The following is a 20,358-nucleotide window of genomic DNA, read 5'->3' as shown; positions in this document are numbered from 1 at the left end:
GAATTTAAGGCTATCTGGACAGCTGAGTGAGATCTTGTCTCAGAATAAAAAGCAAAAGCCAACCGGGGTTGTATCTCAGTGGTCAGACTCTAGCTGGGTTTGCACAAGTCCCTGCTTCAATCCCTCACAGTGCAAATAGTAATAGCAAAGCAAAGCAAACACACTTCTGTCTTAGCTTCCTCTAGAGCAGTGGTTCTCACCCTTCCTAATGCTGCGACCCTTAAGTATACAGTTCTTCATGAGGAAGTGACCACTCCAACCAAAAAAATTACTTTTGTTGCTACTTCATAGCTGTCAGTTTGCTACAGTTGCGAATCTTAATGTGAATGTTTGTGTTTTCCAGTGGTCTTAGGTGACCCCTGTGAGGGTAATTTGACCTCCACAAAGGGGTTACGACCCACAGGTTGAGAAACGCTGTTCTCTAGCAACTATGTTCACATGGTGTTCTCTCCTTCTTGCATACACACCTTCCTTAGCTTTAACAGGAGTCCTCCCTTGAACATCTGAAGACATAATAACTTCAGTTTCTCCTGTTAAGAGGAGATGGGTGTGTTAGTGAGTTTTCCCTGCTGTAACAAAGTACCTGAGGTAACCACCTTAAAACAGTAGAAAGGTTTGCTCTTTAGTTCATGATGTAAAAGGGTCCAGTCCTGGCTCTAATATTTTTAGGCATACGGTTAAGGGGAGGTACAGTAGCACAGTGGGAAATGCATGAGGAAAGAAAGCGCTTGCCCCCGTGAAGAGCGGAGCTTCTTCACCACACTCTATCTCCTCTCTGAGTCTGTTTTCTTAGAGACTCCCAGGTTCTCCATGTTGCTGCAGCTGAGAAGAACTGATAGTGCTGTTTGTGTAGCAGCAATTTTTATATTACGCCAAGCTGATGCTATGCCCAGGATGGAAGTGAACTGCTGTGAGTGAGATGAGGCAGTTTCTGACCGTTGCCAAGTCAGTTCCTTCTTAAACCACCTTTCCCCGAATCCCTGGCCTTTCAGGAGGTTCTAGCAGGTGGAGAGAAATGTCGCTGATCGGTAAGCCTCAATGAGGAATCTCTGCAGGTTCTTAGAATTGGATACTCGGCAGTTCATCCTGCTGCCTGGCACAGCCTGCCGGAGCCCTCGTTGCTGTTTGAATGCTCAGGGAGGTCAGATGGCTCTTTTAAGGGGGATGTTAAACTCCTGGATATTCTGGTAGGAATAAAATTCTGACACTTAAATTCAGGTTTTCATCTGAGGCTCCGTTTCAGAAAGCACAGGAAAGGCATGAAACAGGTCACCACATGAGAGACTAAGATGGCTTTACTCTCAAAATTATTCAGCCTTCGCATTCATTCATGTGTTTTTAAACCTACAGTTCACATGAAAAATTCAACGGGAAATGCCCCTGCAGTTAAAGCATTTGCCTGGCAACCCTGGCATTTGGATCCCCAGATCTCAAGTAAATGCCAGGTGGGCATGGCTGGCCCTCCCCAGGGCACGCAGACTAGTGATGCAGGCGCAGTGTTGGACTGAGAGATGCTGCTGCCCCGCTGAATAAGGCAGAAGAGTGCTGGGATGATAAGGGGAGGTTCTTTGCTTCAGTCCGGAGCCTCGACATATATGCTCATACATAGAAATGATATACGTGCATCTATACACATGCAAAGCGTACACACACACACACACACACACACATACACAGACACACATACACACAGACACACACACACAGACACACATACACAGACACACATACAGACACACGCATGGAAACACACACAGACACACAGACACACATACACAGACACACATACACAGACACACACACAGACACACACATGGAAACACACACAGACACACAGACACACATACACACAGAGACACACACATGGAAACACACACAGACACACATACACACAGACACACATACACACAGACACACAGACACAGACACACACACAGACACACATACAGACACACACACATAGACACACACACAGACATACACACAGACACTCACTATACACAAGACAAAATGCAGGGAGAGAGAGAGAGAGAGAGAGAGAGAGAGAGAGAGAGAGAGAGAGAGAGAGAGATGCATGTGCTTTTAAGAGACTCCTGTGTTTGAGAACTTACCCATCCTTCTTTTCTGCATTGTTTGTACTTAGTAGGGCTCTTGGTGTCCTGCTTGTGCTTCTCAAAGAAGTCTGGTGACAATTATCACACTCTGTCATTCTTCTCCCCCTTTTAGATTGTGTCACATGGTCTGTGGCTATGTCTAGCCATTTCCTGTATATTCAGTATGAGATTAGTGTGTGCTTTAACTTTCTTATTTGGGTGGAAAACTCTATGCTACTTTGCTAGCCCATACCTTGGGAGACAGTAGAATGTCTCCATACAAGACAGGTTTTCACTGTACCCTCTCGCCTGTCCTGGAACTTGTATTGTTCCTGTCTTAGTCTCTTGAGAGCTGAGACTACTGTATCCAGCTAAGTGGATTTTATTTCTTATGGGCACAAAATAATTTTTGTATTCTCTCTTCGCCGTTGTTGACTCTTGAGCATATGAGGTCTAGTAAACATTTTAGAACATTTAGGCTTTAAAATCCAGTTTCTGCTTTCCTTTGTGATGTTACCCTGAGTTATTTTGAATTTCCTTCTTCCTCGTTCCGGTTGAGTCTTCTTTACCACGTGTAAGTTAAAATTTCCCTTTAGACTATTTTGTGCTGGGGATTACTCGGGGCTCTTAGTGTATCAGTTCATTTACTTTTGCTGTGACAGAGTACTTGGAACTGAACAATGTGTAAGGGAAAGTGGTTCTCTTATCTTATAGATCTAGAGGCAGAGTTATATCTAGTGAGGTCCTCATACTCTACGCGTGCTGATAGCAGAAGGCAGCGGATGCCTGTGACAGCAGGGGACGGGACAGACTCCGTAACCTGCTGTGCAGTAATTGGACCTTATGAGGATTTATCTGTTCCTAGGAGAACTTGTCCAGTCTCGCAAGAAAGACGTCATCCCCTCTTAAATCCTCGTGTTCCCTACTTCAGTACCAATCAGTCTCAACCTGAGTGGTGATTGCATCAATGGAACGTGTCACCGGCAGTGCCAAGCTGCCACATGAGCTTAGTGGCTGAATTTTGGGTGGCAAAGTCACCACCAGGTGTCTGCAAGAAAAGGCTGTGCGTGTTTGCTAGGTATTTCTCCCGGCAAACACAGAGACTCAGATTCTAAAATATTGTCATAAAAGGAAAATCCCCAGTCCTTCCTCACTGGGCAGTGTTTCACCCGCCACTAAGCAGGACCCACTTGGATAAGCCTCACAGCCTGTGAAATGCTTTCCCTGAACAGCTGAAGTGAACAGTACCAATCCCAATCCATTGGTCTCCTTCCTGTTTATCTGTGTACATTGTTAGAATAATGGATTATGTCTTCTTCTTAAACTGACGTGGTTGCTTCTGTCATCCAGTGATGGAGTATAGTTCTTCATTCTCGTTAGCCGGTCAATTCAGTGAACAGGCGCATAGCCACACAGGGTGTCCGGACAGCAAGGTAGGAAGTGTTTCAGAATGAGAGAGAGGACTCATTGCATTACTAAACGTGCTCAACCCTGGAGATAAACACACACTCTCTCTCTCTCTCTCTCTCTCTCTCTCTCTCTCTCTCTCTCTCGCTCTCTCTCTCTCTCTCTCCCTCCCTTCTCTCTCTCTCTCTCTCTCTCACACACACACATTATATATGTGATATATATTCATATATATTAACTTCTATATGTTTGAGTGCATGCGTGCATGCATGTTATAAAGAAACTAAAAAAAAACACACACAAACTGCAGGATTTTTTGATGCTATTAGTTTAAGAACAAGGTATTTGCATATCATTTAGTTTACCCCATTAAGTGTATGGTTCAGCCTTTGGTCCATTTACAGAACTGAGTGAGCTTGTCATCGATCCCTCAGTTTAGCATTTCATTACCTTCAGAAGAAAGGAACAGAATGTGTCGCCTTAGCCTTGGCCTCGATAGACTGAGTAGACTGTGTCCTCTATCCACCACATTGTTTCCTCAGTGCTGCAAGCATCTGTCCCACTGGGCTTGTACAGCTCTCCCAGTGCCTACTGCTGCTGGATGCTATGAGCATCGCCAGGAGGCTGCACCTGGGAACTGCAAACAGCCAGGTGCCTCAAAGCAAACTCGTAGCTTGGCCATCATCTCAGACTTGGGGAAAGAGATTGGAAATGGATATGCAGCAAGCAAGAGCACCATGAAGAGGCTAAAACGAGGCCTCGCCTCATTCACTCCTGAGGGCTGTCCCTGGAGTGTGTGGCTGAAGCAGTTCACAGTGTCAGATCCTAGCCTTTGATAGCTCAGAAGGTCCCCCATCTTTCTATGAGATGGGAGGTTTCAGCTCATATCTCCCGTTGAGAGAAAATGCATTTCCCCTCAAAGAATAACTACCCAGATTCTTTAGTTTAGTTTGGTTTTGTTTTCCCTGTCGTGGCTCACTAAACTCTGAAACTCTCAAAAATTGGGTAAATATTGGATAAATAGTTACAACGAGCATTTCAGGTATTTAGGAATGACCTATGTCTCTTTCTTCCTTCCCTTTTTTTTAAAGCTTGGATTTGAAGGGTGCCTGCATAGTTCTTATAGCGAACCGTTATTTGCGATTGAGTACCAGTATCTCCCTCCATCTTCCCGTGGGTATGCTTACCACCCACATTGACTCCTTCCTCTTCATAAGGACCCAGGACTCAGGTTCCCAGTGCGTAAGGACTCAGCGATCGACTTAGACGCTTCCTGCATGGCTGTCCAGCGTGCCACCTGCCTGGTCCTTTCTTTATTTAAGCAATCGTGTCGCTGAGTGCTTTCAAGCCAATATAAATTGTGCAAGTTGTAAGTAAAGCAAAAAGAGTGTTCTATCTGACTCGAGCACCCCCAGGACCTGTCTGCTGACACGGATGCACTAAGCTGATCAACTTCCTCTGATAACTTGTGTCTTGGTTTGCATTTATTACTGGATGGAATGAAGTTTATTTGCACGCAGAAGAGCCCCATGCCTACCTCCACCCACTCAGGCCTCCGACCCTCAGCTACTTTTCTCTGTAGACCCACCTGTGGTAATGGAGTCTCACACCACAGGCTTTCCTCTGACTCATCTCCTTGAGAACATTTGTTAGGTTTACCCAGCGGTCGCCTGCCTCAGTCTGGAACTCATTTCCCTTGCTGAGATCTACTGTGCAGCTCTGGGACTTTCTGCTGATCTGCTGATTGTTGGATGCGTGTTTGATTGGTCCCTCGGTCTGGCTATGATACCATGCCATCGGGAACATGCACACGTGGGTTTTCATCTGACCGTATGTTTTATTTCTGGGTATATCTGGTTATGGGATATCTAGCATACAGGGTAAACCCAGTGTTTGACATTTGAGGAATCACCAAACTGAAAGTGTCATGTGATTCTACCCTCTTGCAACAGTGTGTTAACAAAACTCGTTATTGTTTGGCAAGAGGGTTGTTTTCAGTAAAAATATAAAGTCATTAACGTAGAAAAATTCCAATTAGGTATTCTTATACTCACTTAAGTGGCTCCCAAATGAGGCACGTGACGCTAGAGACTGTGTGCTACTTTGTGTACAAAACAACTCATTGCGTTCTAATGACCTAATCATTCATGCTCCCTGGGTGCTTAGGACCAGGCGGGCTTTCTTCTGTGTCTAAGGGAGAGGTGAAAGGTGTGGTGATTACCCGTGGAATGCAGTTGAAAGTCAAACCCCTTCGTGAATGCTATTAAATAAAATTGAAACAGGACAAATTGAATAACAAAATAGAGTGTGAACAGATACACTACCTGTGGTTCTCTAGGATACTGGGGAGAGAGATGGTGTCAGGGTTACAGTGCCAGCATTTTATTTGCTCAGGGCAGTTTCCACCTGCCCGTGCCTGCCGTACTTCTTTCGCTGGTTTGTAAGTCCGTCCGCCAGACATTCCCTAACAAGAATTCAGTGCAGGGTGATTCTCCACCTCTCCCCTTCGGCAGGCTGTAGATCAATGTGTCGAGAAATGCAAGTAAACTGTAGAAGACTTTCTAGTACTCAGATTTGGGTTTTATTGATCTAGAAGCCCCAACAATATTGCTAAGAAAACTGTGTAAATCTGTGGTGACTTCCTAACGCAGCTGCCTGGCTCTTCCCCAGCCTGTCCATCGTCCATTACTAGGTGTCAGAAGTACAAAGACACACACATCTTCTTCTGCCCCCACCTCTGCCTGCTTCTCGCTCCTTAGCTACTTACTGCCTTATATGGGTGCTAAAGGCTTGTGGTTCTCTCCTGTCTCCTGATGTACATACTAGAACCTTTCCTCCCAAGGCTGGTGCGTGATTCTTCTCTGGGGGAAGAACCTTTTTCTCGTTGCAGGACTCAGATGAAGCCCCCTTCCCACCCCACCGCCCACCGTGAGGAAGTACTTCAGAGCTGGATCAGTGCTCAGCTTCCTGTCCTATAAGGTCCAGAAGCCCAGAGAATTCCCAGGGTATCTGGGGAAGATAGAAATTAAATAAAACATTTTTAAAGGGATACATACTGTCCTTGAATAATAGATCTAGGACGGACAAAGTACACAGACATGAGCAGAGTAATGGGAACAGGAAATGTAGGGAGAGGTGAACGCCACTGTAGTGGTAGGGTGGCTATGCAAACCCCCATCTATAAGGCATTAATGGTCCCAAGCATCTACAGTGTGGCTGCCTGGGGAGAGCTTTCCTAGCACAGCAAACAGCCGGCCAACAAAATTGCTCTCCTGTGAGAGTCTCCATGCATAATTGATAAAATTCCAGCCATGTGGGGGAATCGATCAGTTTGTCTCCTCAGTAGTTTTTCCTGTAGACAAACATTTATTTTTCTATTCGAACTTGTGAGACTCTAAACATAATTCTAAGAACAGCTCTCTTTTGTCCCCTACCCTCCCAACAGCACTTTTCAAGGCACTGAATCGTTCTGAATGGTCAGTCAGGAACACCCCCTTTCTTAAGTCACCAGCGTCTCCTCTCCTAAGTTCTTCCCCACAGCATCTGGAATTTACCCTCTGGGACATCTCCCTATGAACATTTTCTTTTTCCTGAGGCCCAACACCATGTCTGTTCTTCCTCACCAGACCCAGCCCCTCTTCTATTTTTTTTACATCGGTTCTGGTTTCCCTTTAGGAATTCTCTCTCTGTCAGACAGCCCGAGGGAAGGTGTGGTCTGCCAGGGTCTTTGCCTCCTCTTCGGCACCTTGCATTTGAACACTTCATTTCTGGCACGTCCCCACCGAAAGGAGAGTTTCAGCAGATCCCCAGATATTGTTTTATGGATCTGAACTGCTTCTGTATTAACTGGTTACACTCAGCTTTGGGGGGATGAGTACTCCTAACTATTAAAAGTTAAAAAAGTTGACTCTTTTAAAAATATAAATCAATGTGATATTCCCATACCACCATTTTGTATTTATTTATAAGTGGTTTTGGAAGTAACTGTTAGGAATGCTTTCACACCTGTAGGTCTCTCTCAGCTAAAGATATGATAATCTTTTGTTAAAAAATATGGATCAGATTTACACACACACACACACAGATTTTTTTTTTAAATCTACTTTTTCTCATTCTTTTCTGACTTTTTTCCCCATATATCAAAACATTATGAACAGATCTGATTTATTTCATTCAAGTGTCAGACCCTGGTATACCTTGAGGTGCATTTCCTCAACAGGAAGGCTGTGTGTTCCCTAACATGGCCATTTAATTCTCATTAACTGGGGGTGTGGCTGACCCTCACTCACTGTGCTGTCAGGCTTTGGTGTGATAAGTGTTAGGGAGTGCGTGTGAATGTTTCTATGGATTTTTAGAGAAAGTTTTACTTCCCACCTGGATCCTTCTGTATACCGGGTTGTGCATAGCTTATTTTATAGGGTGGGCGGGGTCTTACTTTCATTTTTAAAATTTTTACCAGATAATAACTGTCCATGGTCTAAAAGTCAAATAACCTCTAACTGTTCTTGTCCTGGCTGTCCCCTTCCCTCTCCACTTGGAACAGCCCCCTTGACTTTAGGCCCCACATTTCTCTCCAGTTTAGCTTTACTATCTCTATATGATGGTTATTCTGGTGCTTCTGGATTTTTTTCCCCTTTTTACTGAGTGCAAAAGACGATGATTTAGCCTCCAGATAGCTTCCATCCTAACACCATTGTGTTAAAACATGTAATCATGTCAGAAAGGAAAGACTTGATTCCACCATCTTAAGGAGAAATATTTTAGGGAGGAAAAGAACCCCTGTGTGTTCATAGTGCACAGCCACTGAATTGTTCTGTAAACAAATTATTAGGTCCTGAAGATGTGGCTGTGACAGCAGCAACATTGGTTCTAGTTTTGCTTCAGTGTTAAAATGGCATTTGAGACATATTTACATGTTGGCGTCTTATCCCTGAGTGAGTTTAGCCGTCCTTAAAGCCTTGTCAATTAGAGTCTTAATCACCAAACATTTTATAGGAGCAGAGGTGAAAGGTCATCTCTACTTAAAAGAATAATTGTGCTAAGAGACGAGTTGTTCTGGGAGCCCCAGATCTGCATGAAAACCTCACCAGGGAAAAACAGTAATTGCCTCAGCGTGAGAGATGGACAGACTGCGTTTTAAGATAATTGGAGACTGTCTTTTATGTGTTCTCTTTGGTTTAGTTTTGATTTCACACATTTTAATTTGTGCCTATCTCTTAATTTTTTCTCAATGCATTCCAAAGAACATAAAACACTTCTGAGGCCCTCATTACCCCGTGTGAAATTACCTTCTTCTGTATCACTGGATGCAGTTTTTCTTGTCAGGCTTAAGGAGGAAGTGTCTTTGAGCAGGCTATTATGTTTTAGCAACTGCACACAGTGGGAGTTCTCCAAGTTCACATTTGGTAAGCTCAAATACAATGTAGCTCACTCCCACAGATGACTATCTTAAAAGTATCCTTCCTGCCCATCTTTTTCTCTTCTTTGCTTCAACATAGACACCATTTTCAGGCACCTTCCCTTTGGCTTTCTGTTACTGTTCCTAACTGTAACACATTTTCCCTTGTAATTTATCTGAATGTTGGCTTAAGCCACTCCCTCTGCAGCCTCAGCCAGAAGTGGTCAAGCTAAGCATGCGCCTTCATTTGCTGAAAACAGGCAAGGGTGCCTCTAACACTCCACCTCTGTTTCCTTTGGCAAAGGTGCTGAGACGTGAGCTAAAGGAGAAAGAATATTCTGTGCTGAACGCCGTAGATCAAGCTCGAGTGTTTCTGGCTGATCAGCCGATAGAGGCCCCTGAAGAACCCAGAAGGAACCCACAGTCAAAGACAGGTGAGTGTGGTTCATTTCTATGTCATCGGAAACTCGCGTTTTAGGGGGAAAAACAAAACAAAACAACAATAACAGCAAACAAGCAGCATTTTCCTCGCAGCATCAAGTAAGTACAAATAATGACCTGTTGCATATTTAGCTTAAAATGAAGCAAGAACTAACTTCTTTATTAGGAAATAGCAATTCTTCACATAGTAAATTTAAGAGAAAATTTGGCGGGTATCTTGGGGCCAGTGTATCATTATTAAATTTTGCAGTGTTGCTAATAAAAGTATCATGGTATATTTGAAAACAAACATGCAGAACTGAAGACATAACTCAGCAGTTAAGAGCACTGGTTACTCTACCAGAGGACCTGGGTTCAAATCCCAGTATCCATATGGTAGCTCACAACCATCTGTAGCTCCAATCCCAAGAGATCTGCTGTCCTATTCTGACATTCAAGGACACCGGGTACACACACATGGTGTGCAGACATGCATGCAGGCAAAATGCTCATACATGTTGTGTAAAAATAAATAAATATTTAAAAGACACGTTGTTCAAAGTATTTTTCCACTCTTTACACGGGGAAAGCAGGTGGGCAGAGTACCTAAACTGTGTCTAGTAGCGATTTCTTGTAAGGGGATGCAGTGGGAACCCCTCCCACCACGGAAGCTGGGAACGATATGTGTATTACTTGCCCCCCTACCCCATCCCACCCCACCCCACATAGAGGGCATTCACTGTGTTTTCTACCATTAGCTTTATTTTCTGCTCTGGGTCCCACTATCTGTGGAAGCAACCAATTAGGAATCCAAGTCTAACGGAGTCTCCCAGCTCTGGTCCAACTTAATCACACACAATTATTATTTCTGTCTTTGAAAAGTAAGCTCTCCTGAAGGCAAAGAATGACCTTCTAGACCCTTTGCTTCACCGGGCCCTACAGCTGTGGATCCAACTAACTCGGATTGAAATTGTTAGGGAAAAGAATTCGCATCCGTAGTAAGCATGTACACACATTTTCTCTTGCTGATATTGCATAAAAGCTACCACAGGACGGCTGCTTACCCTGCATCGTTTGTATTTTATTCTGTGTTTTAAGTCACGGAACATGACTTAAAGTATACAGAAGGCTGTGCTTAGGCTACGTGCAAATACAATGCAATTTCATCTGAGAGACGTAGACCTCCATTGTTCTAATAATGGATGCGTGTTTCCTGTTACATGTGTATTACTTACATACCCAGAGTATGCACATGTGTGTGTGTGATGTCTGCCTACTGTTGTTAAGTCTGGGTTCTCAGCCTTTTATGTATGGTCTTGGGATAGTTTAGGCTTTTCTTTTTTTCTGTTTTTGAGTGGAGGTCTCTAATCTTATAGCTCTGGTTGTACTAGAACTCACTGTGGATAGGCTGACTTTGAACTCATGAAAATACACCTCCCTCCGCCTCTAGAATGCTGGAATTAAAGGGTTGCTCCAATATATCCAGCTGCAATCCTTACTTTTCGTAGCGTTAATCTCACTGTACCATCCTATGTTTGCAACATAATACTGCTCATGCATTATCTGTCCCCCACTCCAGTCTGCGAGCAACCTCAGAGAGAATCCTTGTTCCTCGATGAAACTTCCTCACTGATGTTCCATTATATGCTGGAGAAGCTCTTGGATCTAGCACGGTGTTTGAACTATAATCCAAGCTGTCCTGTGTATTCTCAGAGCCTCTTCAATACTTCTTCTGACTATTGTCTTGGCTCCAGTTTGTGCTTGAGTGATTGTGGAACTGTGTTGTCCTGGTTATTCCACATGCTCTCATTTTGTCTGTTTTCCTTAAGAATCCTTTGCCCAAGAATGTTTAAGAGAGTTCTGATGTCCTTTAGGTACAGTGTTTGAATGGCTCCATAGAGATGAAGCAGCCCAGATCTACCTAGGGCCCCTGAGGGAAATTCCATGTCGGGGTCCCAGCCCCACCCTCTGTACTGCTTGCAGATACATTGTGCCTTTTTCTTCAGATTCTAAAGTTCTCTTCTGTACCCCTTGTTGAGTGTTCCCATTTTAGGAATGCCTTGTATGTGTGAGGCACTGGGCTAGAGTCATAAAGACTACTACATAAGGTATGAGATAAAGAACTAGCTTTATTTATTATTCTGCCTTTGCCTATAGTCTCCTCCAGGAAGGTGTTCAATAACTGTTTAGTTAATAATCATCTACAACTAAATTTTAAAACAAAGAAAAGGAACCAAATTATAGAAAGTTTTTGGGAAGAATTCATCTCCTCAGATCCTTAAAATCTTGAGTCTTCAATGCAGATGAGAAGCTTGGAGAAGCTGGTGGTGAAAGTAGGGATGAGTGGTGTAGTATTGATTTTATTTTTCAGATGAAGTGAAACTGGACTACAGCTACTTAGAGCAAGTTACCAGGACTTAAATGGAGCTCATATCCTGTAGAGATCAACAGCCTCCTACTCCCTGTATCATCTTTCCTTATAGTTCTTGAGCCTCGCCTTAGAAATTCTGCCCTCCAGGTTGTTTAGCCCAGAATTCTTAGTGCGTCTATGGGATTCTTTGTTTTTCATCACCAAATTCAGTCCTCGAGCAAGTCCCCTCATTGCTACATGGAAACTACACCAGAATCCCTTACCACTGTATGTTGCTCCAAAGGGACACCACCTCTCACCCAGATTACCCTTCAGCTTGGCTCCCTCCCTGCTCCCCCTTTTAAGTGATCTCCTTCCTGCAGCAACTGAAGAATAATAACTAGCAAATGAAAGTGTGAGCCAGCTGACTTCATGTGAGACTCTTTAGGAAGGTTCATTACTGCTGGATATCTTGTTATCTCTACCCTGGTCTCTCAGTTGATCTCATTTTATCCTTATTTCTGCCATCCTGACTACACTGCTATTTCTTGAACATTCAGGGTTGCTCCGATCCCAGAACGTTTGTGTGTCTCTTCCCTGTTTCTGGAACATTCCCACTGCTCTCCCAGATCCCTATGCCTACTTCTACTACCACTACCTCCCGCTCCTCCTCCCACTCTCTCCCCTCCTCTCTGCTTCTATCCCTTTTCCTACTCCTCCCGCTCCCTTCCCTCTTGGATCTTCATCCAAGTGTCATGTCCTTAGTTCTTCCCAGTAGCCATTGCTGCAAAGTCTCCCTTTTCTGTAATTCCTAGTGTTTGTTCAACATGTATATGACCTGTTTGCTGTATGTGTCTTACCGCCTTCACCTTCCACCTAGATGAAAGTAAGCTCCATGAAGACAGGACTTTTTTTCACTGAGTACTCTGTGTGTGTGTGTGTGTGTGTGTGTGTGTGTGTGTGTGTGTGTGTGTGTGCCTGTTGTGCCCACATGTGTACACGTGCATGCATATGTGCATCCATGTGCATGTGGAGAACACAAGTCAACATGCACTATCTTCCTCAGTCATTTTTTTATGTTGTGGTTTTAGTCTCCCACTATAAATGATGCTTATCACTTGGCTAGACTGACCTGCCAGCAAACTTGAGGGTCACCATTCTTTAATTGCACAAGCATGCGCACTCCGGCTATGTCTGCACACAACCATGCCCAGCTTAGTAACTCAGCGCTGGGATCTGAACTCAGGTCCTCTTGCTTCTGTGAGGTGAGAGGACAGCCATTTAAAACTTTAAAAGACATGTTCATAGCTTCTCTCCTTTGCTCTTAGGCTCAGGATTTTGCTCAGTTCCCATTTCCGATGACCACATCCCGGGGGCTGGCAGGAGGAAAATGTTACATCAATTTAACTTTTTATGAGGGTTTCTTTTTTTTTTTCTTTTTTTCTTTTTTCTTTGGTTTGGTTTGGTTTGGTTTTACAAGGAACCATTTCCCAACCCTCTCCTCCCTTGATATTATGTTTTGTAATGGTAGCCCATTTTACCTGCTGTTAAGAGTAAATGGAGGGAAATTATCCATAATAGCTTTTATCCTTTCTTTGTTTACTCTGACATATGCACAACCGCTATCGGAAAGAGAGACTGTCTGAGCATTAGTCATCCCGAGCAGTAGTGAAGAGCTGCTCTATGTTGGAGGCATTATTCCTAGCCCAAGCCGTGTATGGCTTTCAGCTCTATTTAATAAGCAGCTTTTGACTATGCTCTGTGCATTATGCCCTCGGGTAGAAAGATAGATCCCTCTCTTTTTAATTCCAGAAAATACGTTTCTCCATCATTTTTCTCTCAAATGACTTTTTCTCTTGCAAGCCCCATTCCCCTCATTTCATTTTTCTGTTGCCAACTTTATCAATTATTAGTGTTGCATGTACTTTCGAATGTTTGAAAAGCAGAAACCACCCAGCATTTATTGTGTGTGGGTGCACGTGCATGTGAGTATGCGCAGAGGTCAGAGGTTAACCTCGGATATCTTTTTCTTTAGCTGCACTTTACCTCCTTTTGATGCAGGGTCTCTTGTTTTTGCCTATAGCTCTTGATCCAGCTGTGTATCCATATTGTCTCTGCCTCCCTATCAGTAGGAATGCAGACATGTAATATCTCAGCTGACTTTTTACATGGGCATTCTTTCTGGGGATTGGATTCAGGTCATCATGCTTGCATGATCTATACATTACTTACTAAACCATCAACCCGTGACCAAAATAATCTGTCTAAAGCCTAGAATGCCATTTCTTTAGTATGTAATCTGGGCTTCTCCTGACACAGAAGGTTGAGCAGAGACCTGACATCAATGTTGTCTGACCCTATCTCATGCCACTCTCTCCGTGTTCCATGGACACATGTTCGATGTCCATTGGACACCGCACTTACACTTTCTGCAGCCATGGGCTGCCCTGTCTTGCCATTCCCCTTTTCCACTCATGATCCCTCTACTCTGTTTCCCAGCTCTTTTCCCGTATCCTGGCCCAGCACCTACTTGCTCTACCAAAGCCCTTCCCAAGCCCAGCCCCATCTCAATTACTTCTTAAATACTTTGCTGACTGATTTCTTTCGTGATGCTCCTATACCTAGTCATCAATAAAGCCATGCCACCAAAGGGTGGGTCAGAAGCTTAGCCCTCCCTGGGACCCCACTGACGTCTTGTTTATAGAGAATCTGAAGAAGTGACCTGAACATGCACAGACGATACAGTAAGGGGGACATAGCGCCTCTGCTCTGGGTGCAAGCAGAGCTGTCAGGTACGTCCTCAGAGATTCAGGCTCACACTTTAGACAGCTTGTAAGTACTTGACTCCATGTCCTGTGAATTGGCAATAAGTCGATAGGTAGACGTGACAAGGCAGGGACAAGGCTGACAGGAGTGACCACAGCCAGATGACAGCAATGAGGGACAGTACACATTCTATAAGACCTATAAAATCTGAAGCTATGAATTGCTGTTTATTTCTGAAGGCATGAGAATCGTAAAGAAATTGAGTTAAATGGGTGTCGTGTAATTATGTGGAAAACTCAGCTACCAGAACACTGTTTAGAGATGACTTTTGTAAATACGATTTTTTTTTTTTTTTAGTGCAGCTGAAGTTTCATTAGTAATTGTAGGAGGCTGAGCGAGCTTTGTCTTCAGGGTTCTTGTTCGAATGGCATGGAAGTAATGTCATTTAATCTATCATATCGACACATTTTTCCTTTTAATGCAAATAGCTTTTTGTCGATCACTATCATCCAGTTCATAATGGGATATACATTTCTTATCATTACTGTTTTTTCCCTACTTTTTAAACTGCTTTTATATTTCTTCTTTGAACTAGTGAATGTGTTCAACAGATTATAAAGTTACCTTTTTTTTTTTCATTAGGAAACATACTAGAGCCAAGAGCATCTTGCTTGGCTAACCAAGGTCATTGAGATAATCAAGGGAAGATGCAGAACCAGCATTAAGCTTGTGTTTATTGCCCTTCCCTTACCCCTGGGTTTTCACTGGCTCTTGGCCCGACCCTGTAATTTCACCTCCTCCATATCTGCTCATGTGGAACCCTCCGGCCACTGACCTCCTCGCTCCTTCTTGACTTCCATGTCAAGAACCTCTTAGCCTTGCACACATATTTCTTGGCTCTTCTTTGTGCTGCCAACTTCCCTTGCTGTTCTCAGAGCCACATCTGAATTGCCATGCTGAGGCAAGGATCTGTGCACTGTGGGATTCACAGCCAGGGGCGGACCCCCACCCCCACCCCCCACCCCCCAGTTATCTAGAGATAGCCAGGGAAGATGGCACTTTTCCAACTGCCCATCACCACCAATATTAACTACTAATGTATTATAAACCAGTATGTTTTTTGTTCATTAATTTTCCCACAAATCAGCTTTAAAAATAACTCCAGCTAAAGTCTTCCTGTTACCGTGACTACAGTGTCCTTCTCTTCTGAGAATGGCTTGTTTTATCCTATGCCACCTTCATTTAAATGGCATTCGCAAATAGTCCTAGCAGAATACAGTTCTCAATGTATTATCTGTGTGTAGTTAGTTATATGTCTGGTGTATGTTAGTGTGCTATGCACATAATTAGTTCAATGTGACTGGACCTGGGGTCAATGGTTAATAATCATTTCTTTTCAGATTAGTGTTTCCTTGGTTCTCTGATGGCTAGCTATGTGTATTAACAGCATTTGTTTTTTTCTCAGAGTATGCTGTATTCTTTGAAATACCAAATGCAACAATATAGTGTTTCAGAAGGCCAAATACAGGCAGTGTTTCTCTCTTATGGGGCTCCTATATTTTATGTATTGGTGCTAATTGATAATTAAGAGGGCAAGGCCCAGCTCACTGTGTTTGGTTCCACCCCTGGGCTGGTGGACCTGGAAGCTACTAGAGAGTGGGTTGAACAAACCATGAGGTCCCCGGTAGTAAATAGCATTCCTTCATGGCCTCTCCATTAGCTCTTACCTCAGGTTCCCTGCCCTGATTGGGTTCCTGCCCTAACCTCCTTCAACAATGAAGTTTGACTTTAGAGTTGTAAGCTGAAATACATCCTTTCTCCCAAGTTGTTTAAGTGCATGGTGTTTTATCACAGGAATAGAAACCCGAAGACAAACGTTATATATGACAGGAGAACACAACTGGGCCTGGTGTGAAGGGCGCTTATCCTTTTGGAGAACTGTAGACATATTTCAGAATTGAAATCACATTGTAACTCCATGTCAGCTTATTTTATAGCAGCAATGACAAACTTGTGCAGATAAAAATTTTTATGATCATTGAATGAGTGACAGTATGGAATTGTCATATAGTTTAATAGAAAGAAGGTCCTTTCGTATGGTTCCATTGTTTTAGCCAATAAAATGGGGCCAGATTACACCTTACCTAACAGAAATAATTAGGCTATTAAACTGGCAGGTGGTTTCACCCCTTGAGGCTTTTTGTTTGTTTGTTTTGCAAGGATTATCAGTTCAAGTCCCTCCATTGTAAATGGGGGATCCTCATGCTCCTAACAGGCTTCCTTGCTTCCCCACTCCTACACCCAGTGGGCCCCATAAACCAGCCACCGGAGAACAGAGATGCAGCCACAGCTGAAAGGCCACCCAGGAGTCTGGTCTTCCTGGCTAACTCTGCTGGTTTTCTCTTTTTTAGCTCCGCTCTCACAAGGGAGGGGAGGAGGCTGCCTCTCTTGACATCTGGAGTCTCTTTGCACGTGGAATCTTTTGAGGAGAACTTTCTTCCCCTCATTTAGGTCTAGTAACAAGGAATGAGGTTTTCTTGGATGGGTAGGTTCCTATTGTAAGCATACACTACCCTAAGAGGACAGGCCTGTGATTGATGAGAGCTGTTACATAGCTCCTCACAGCCAGCCAGGACTTATTAGATGCCAGTACCAGCCTAGATCTATCCTAAGAAGCCTCCAAGCTTTTAATTCCATGGCAGACAGCACTCTGCAATAACAGGGTTTTCTTTTTTCTTTTTCTTTTTCTTTATTAACTTGAGTATTTCTTATATACATTTCGAGTGTTATTCCCTTTCCTGGTTTCCGGGCAAACATCCCCCTCCCCCCTCCCCTTCCTTATGGGTGTTCCCCTCCCCACCCTCCCCCCATTGCCGCCCTCCCCCCATAGACTAGTTCACTGGGGGTTCAGTCTTAGCAGGACCCAGGGCTTCCCCTTCCACTGGTGCTCTTACTAGGATATTCATTGCTACCTATGAGGTCAGAGTCCAGGGTCAGTCCATGTATAGTCTTTAGGTAGTGGCTTAGTCCCTGGAAGCTCTGGTTGCTTGGCATTGTTGTACTTTTGGGGTCTCGAGCCCCTTCAAGCTCTTCCAGTTCTTTCTCTGATTCCTTCAACGGGGGTCCTATTCTCAGTTCAGTGGTTTGCTGCTGGCATTCGCCTCTGTATTTGCTGTATTCTGGCTGTGTCTCTCAGGAGCGATCTACATCCGGCTCCTGTCGGCCTGCACTTCTTTGCTTCATCCATCTTGTCTAATTGGGTGGCTGTATATGTATGGGCCACATGTGGGGCAGGCTCTGAAGGTGTTCCTTCAGTCTCTGTTTTAATCTTTGCCTCTCTATTCCCTGCCAAGGGTATTCTTGTTCCCCTTTTAAAGAAGGAGTGAAGCATTCACATTTTGATCATCCGTCTTGAGTTTCATTTGTTCTAGGCATCTAGGGTAATTCAAGCATTTGGGCTAATAGCCACTTATCAATGAGTGCATACCATGTGTGTCTTTCTGTGATTGTGTTAGCTCACTCAGGATGATATTTTCCAGTTCCAACCATTTGCCTACAAATTTCATAAAGTCATTGTTTTTGATAGCTGAGTAATATTCCATTGTGTAGATGTACCACATTTTCTGTATCCATTCCTCTGTTGAAGGGCATCTGGGTTCTTTCCAGCTTCTGGCTATTATAAATAAGGCTGCGATGAACATAGTGGAGCACGTGTCTTTTTTATATGTTGGGGCATCTTTTGGGTATATGACCAAGAGAGGTATAGCTGGATCCTCAGGCAGTTCAATGTCCAATTTTCTGAGGAACCTCCAGACTGATTTCCAGAATGGTTGTACCAGTCTGCAATCCCACCAACAATGGAGGAGTGTTCCTCTTTCTCCACATCCTCTCCAGCATCTGCTGTCTCCTGAGTTTTTGATCTTAGCCATTCTCACTGTTGTGAGGTGAAATCTCAGGGTTGTTTTGATTTGCATTTCCCTTATGACTAAAGATGTTGAACATTTCTTTAGGTGTTTCTCAGCCATTCGGCATTCCTCAGCTGTGAATTCTTTGTTTAGCTCTGAACCCCATTTTTAATAGAGTTATTTGTCTCCCTGCGGTCTAACTTCTTGAGTTCTTAGTATATTTTGGATATAAGGCCTCTGTCTGTTGTAGGATTGGTAAAGATCTTTTCCCAATCTGTTGGTTGCCGTGTTGTCCTAACCACAGTGTCCTTTGTCTTACAGAAGCTTTGCAGTTTTATGAGATTCTTGATCTTAGAGCATAAGCCATTGGTGTTTTGTTCAGGAAATTTTTTCCAGTGCCCATGTGCTCCAGATGCTTCCCTAGTTTTTCTTCTATTAGTTTGAGTGTGTCTGGTTTGATGTGGAGGTCCTTGATCCACTTGGACTTAAGCTTTGTACAGGGTGATAAGCATGGATCGATCTGCATTCTTCTACATGTTGACCTCCAGTTGAACCAGCACCATTTGCTGAAAATGCTATCTTTTTTCCATTGGATAGTTTTGGCTCCTTTGTCAAAAATCAAGTGACCATAGGTGTGTGGGTTCATTTCTGGGTCTTCAATTCTATTCCATTGGTCTGTCTGTCTCTGTACCAATACCATGCAGTTTTTATCACTATTGTTCTGTAATACTGCTTGAGTTCAGGGATAGTGATTCCCCCTGACGTCCTTTTATTGTTGAGGATAGTTTTAGCTATCCTGGGTTTTTTGCTATTCCAGATGAATTTGCAAATTGTTCTGTCTAACTCTTTGAAGAATTGGATTGGTATTTTGATGGGGATTGCATTGAATCTGTAGATTGCTTTTGGTAAAATGGCCATTTTTACTATATTAATCCTGCCAATCCATGAGCATGGGAGATCTTTCCATCTTCTGAGGTCTTCTTCAATTTCTTTCTTCAGTGTCTTGAAGTTCTTATTGTACAAATCTTTTACTTGCTTGGTTAAAGTCACACCGAGGTACTTTATATTATTTGGGGCTATTATGAAGGGTGTCGTTTCCCTAATTTCTTTCTTGGCTTGTTTCTCTTTTGTGTAGAGGAAGGCTACTGATTTATTTGAGTTAATTTTATACCCAGCCACTTTGCTGAAGTTGTTTATCAGCTTTAGTAGTTCTGTGGTCGAACTTTTGGGATCACTTAAATACACTATCATATCATCTGCAAATAGTGATATTTTGACTTCTTCTTTTCCGATCTGTATCCCCTTGACTTCCTTTTGTTGTCTGATTGCTCTGGCTAGAACTTCAAGAACTATATTGAGTAAGTAGGGAGAGAGTGGGCAGCCTTGTCTAGTCCCTGATTTTAGTGGGATTGCTTCAAGTTTCTCTCCATTTAGTTTAATGTTAGCAACTGGTTTGCTGTATATGGCTTTTACTATGTTTAGGTATGGGCCTTGAATTCCTATTCTTTCCAGGACTTTTATCATGAAGGGGTGTTGAATTTTGTCAAATGCTTTCTCAGCATCTAATGAAATGATCATGTGGTTTTGTTCTTTCAGTTTGTTTATATAATGGATCATGTTGATGGTTTTCCGTATATTAAACCATCCCTGCATGCCTGGGATGAAGCCTGCTTGATCATGGTGGATGATTGTTTTGATGTGCTCTTGGATTCGGTTTGCCAGAATTTTATTGAGTATTTTTGCGTTGATATTCATAAGGGAAATTGGTCTGAAGTTCTCTTTTTTTGTTGGGTCTTTGTGTGGTTTAGGTATAAGAGTAATTGTGGCTTCATAGAAGGAATTCGGTAGTGATCCATCTGTTTTAATTTTGTGGAATAGTTTGGATAATATTGGTATGAGGTCTTCTATGAAGGTCTGATAGAATTCTGCACTAAACCCATCTGGACCTGGGCTCTTTTTGGTTGGGAGACCTTTAATGACTGCTTCTATTTCCTTAGGAGTTATGGGGTTGTTTAACTG

The 20,358-nt window shown here is 43.2% G+C and overlaps 1 protein-coding gene across 16 annotated transcripts in view; it reads left to right on the top strand.

The window, feature by feature from the left end:
• Positions 1 to 20,358, top strand: part of Utrn (utrophin) — a 503,427-nt gene that overhangs the window by 378,856 nt on the left and 104,213 nt on the right. For all 16 annotated transcript variants that reach the window (XM_008758594.4, XM_008758593.3, XM_063281961.1 and 13 more), the window contains one exon: positions 9,203 to 9,332. In XM_008758594.4, coding sequence (XP_008756816.1) covers positions 9,203 to 9,332 — 130 coding nt within the window. The remainder of the gene's footprint in view (positions 1 to 9,202; positions 9,333 to 20,358) is intronic.

This window comes from Rattus norvegicus, chromosome 1 (assembly GCF_036323735.1).
Source record: "Rattus norvegicus strain BN/NHsdMcwi chromosome 1, GRCr8, whole genome shotgun sequence".
Lineage (NCBI taxonomy): Eukaryota > Metazoa > Chordata > Mammalia > Rodentia > Muridae > Rattus > Rattus norvegicus.
The sequence above is the reverse complement of the archived record's forward strand: the minus strand, read 5'-3'. Positions and strand labels throughout refer to the sequence as shown.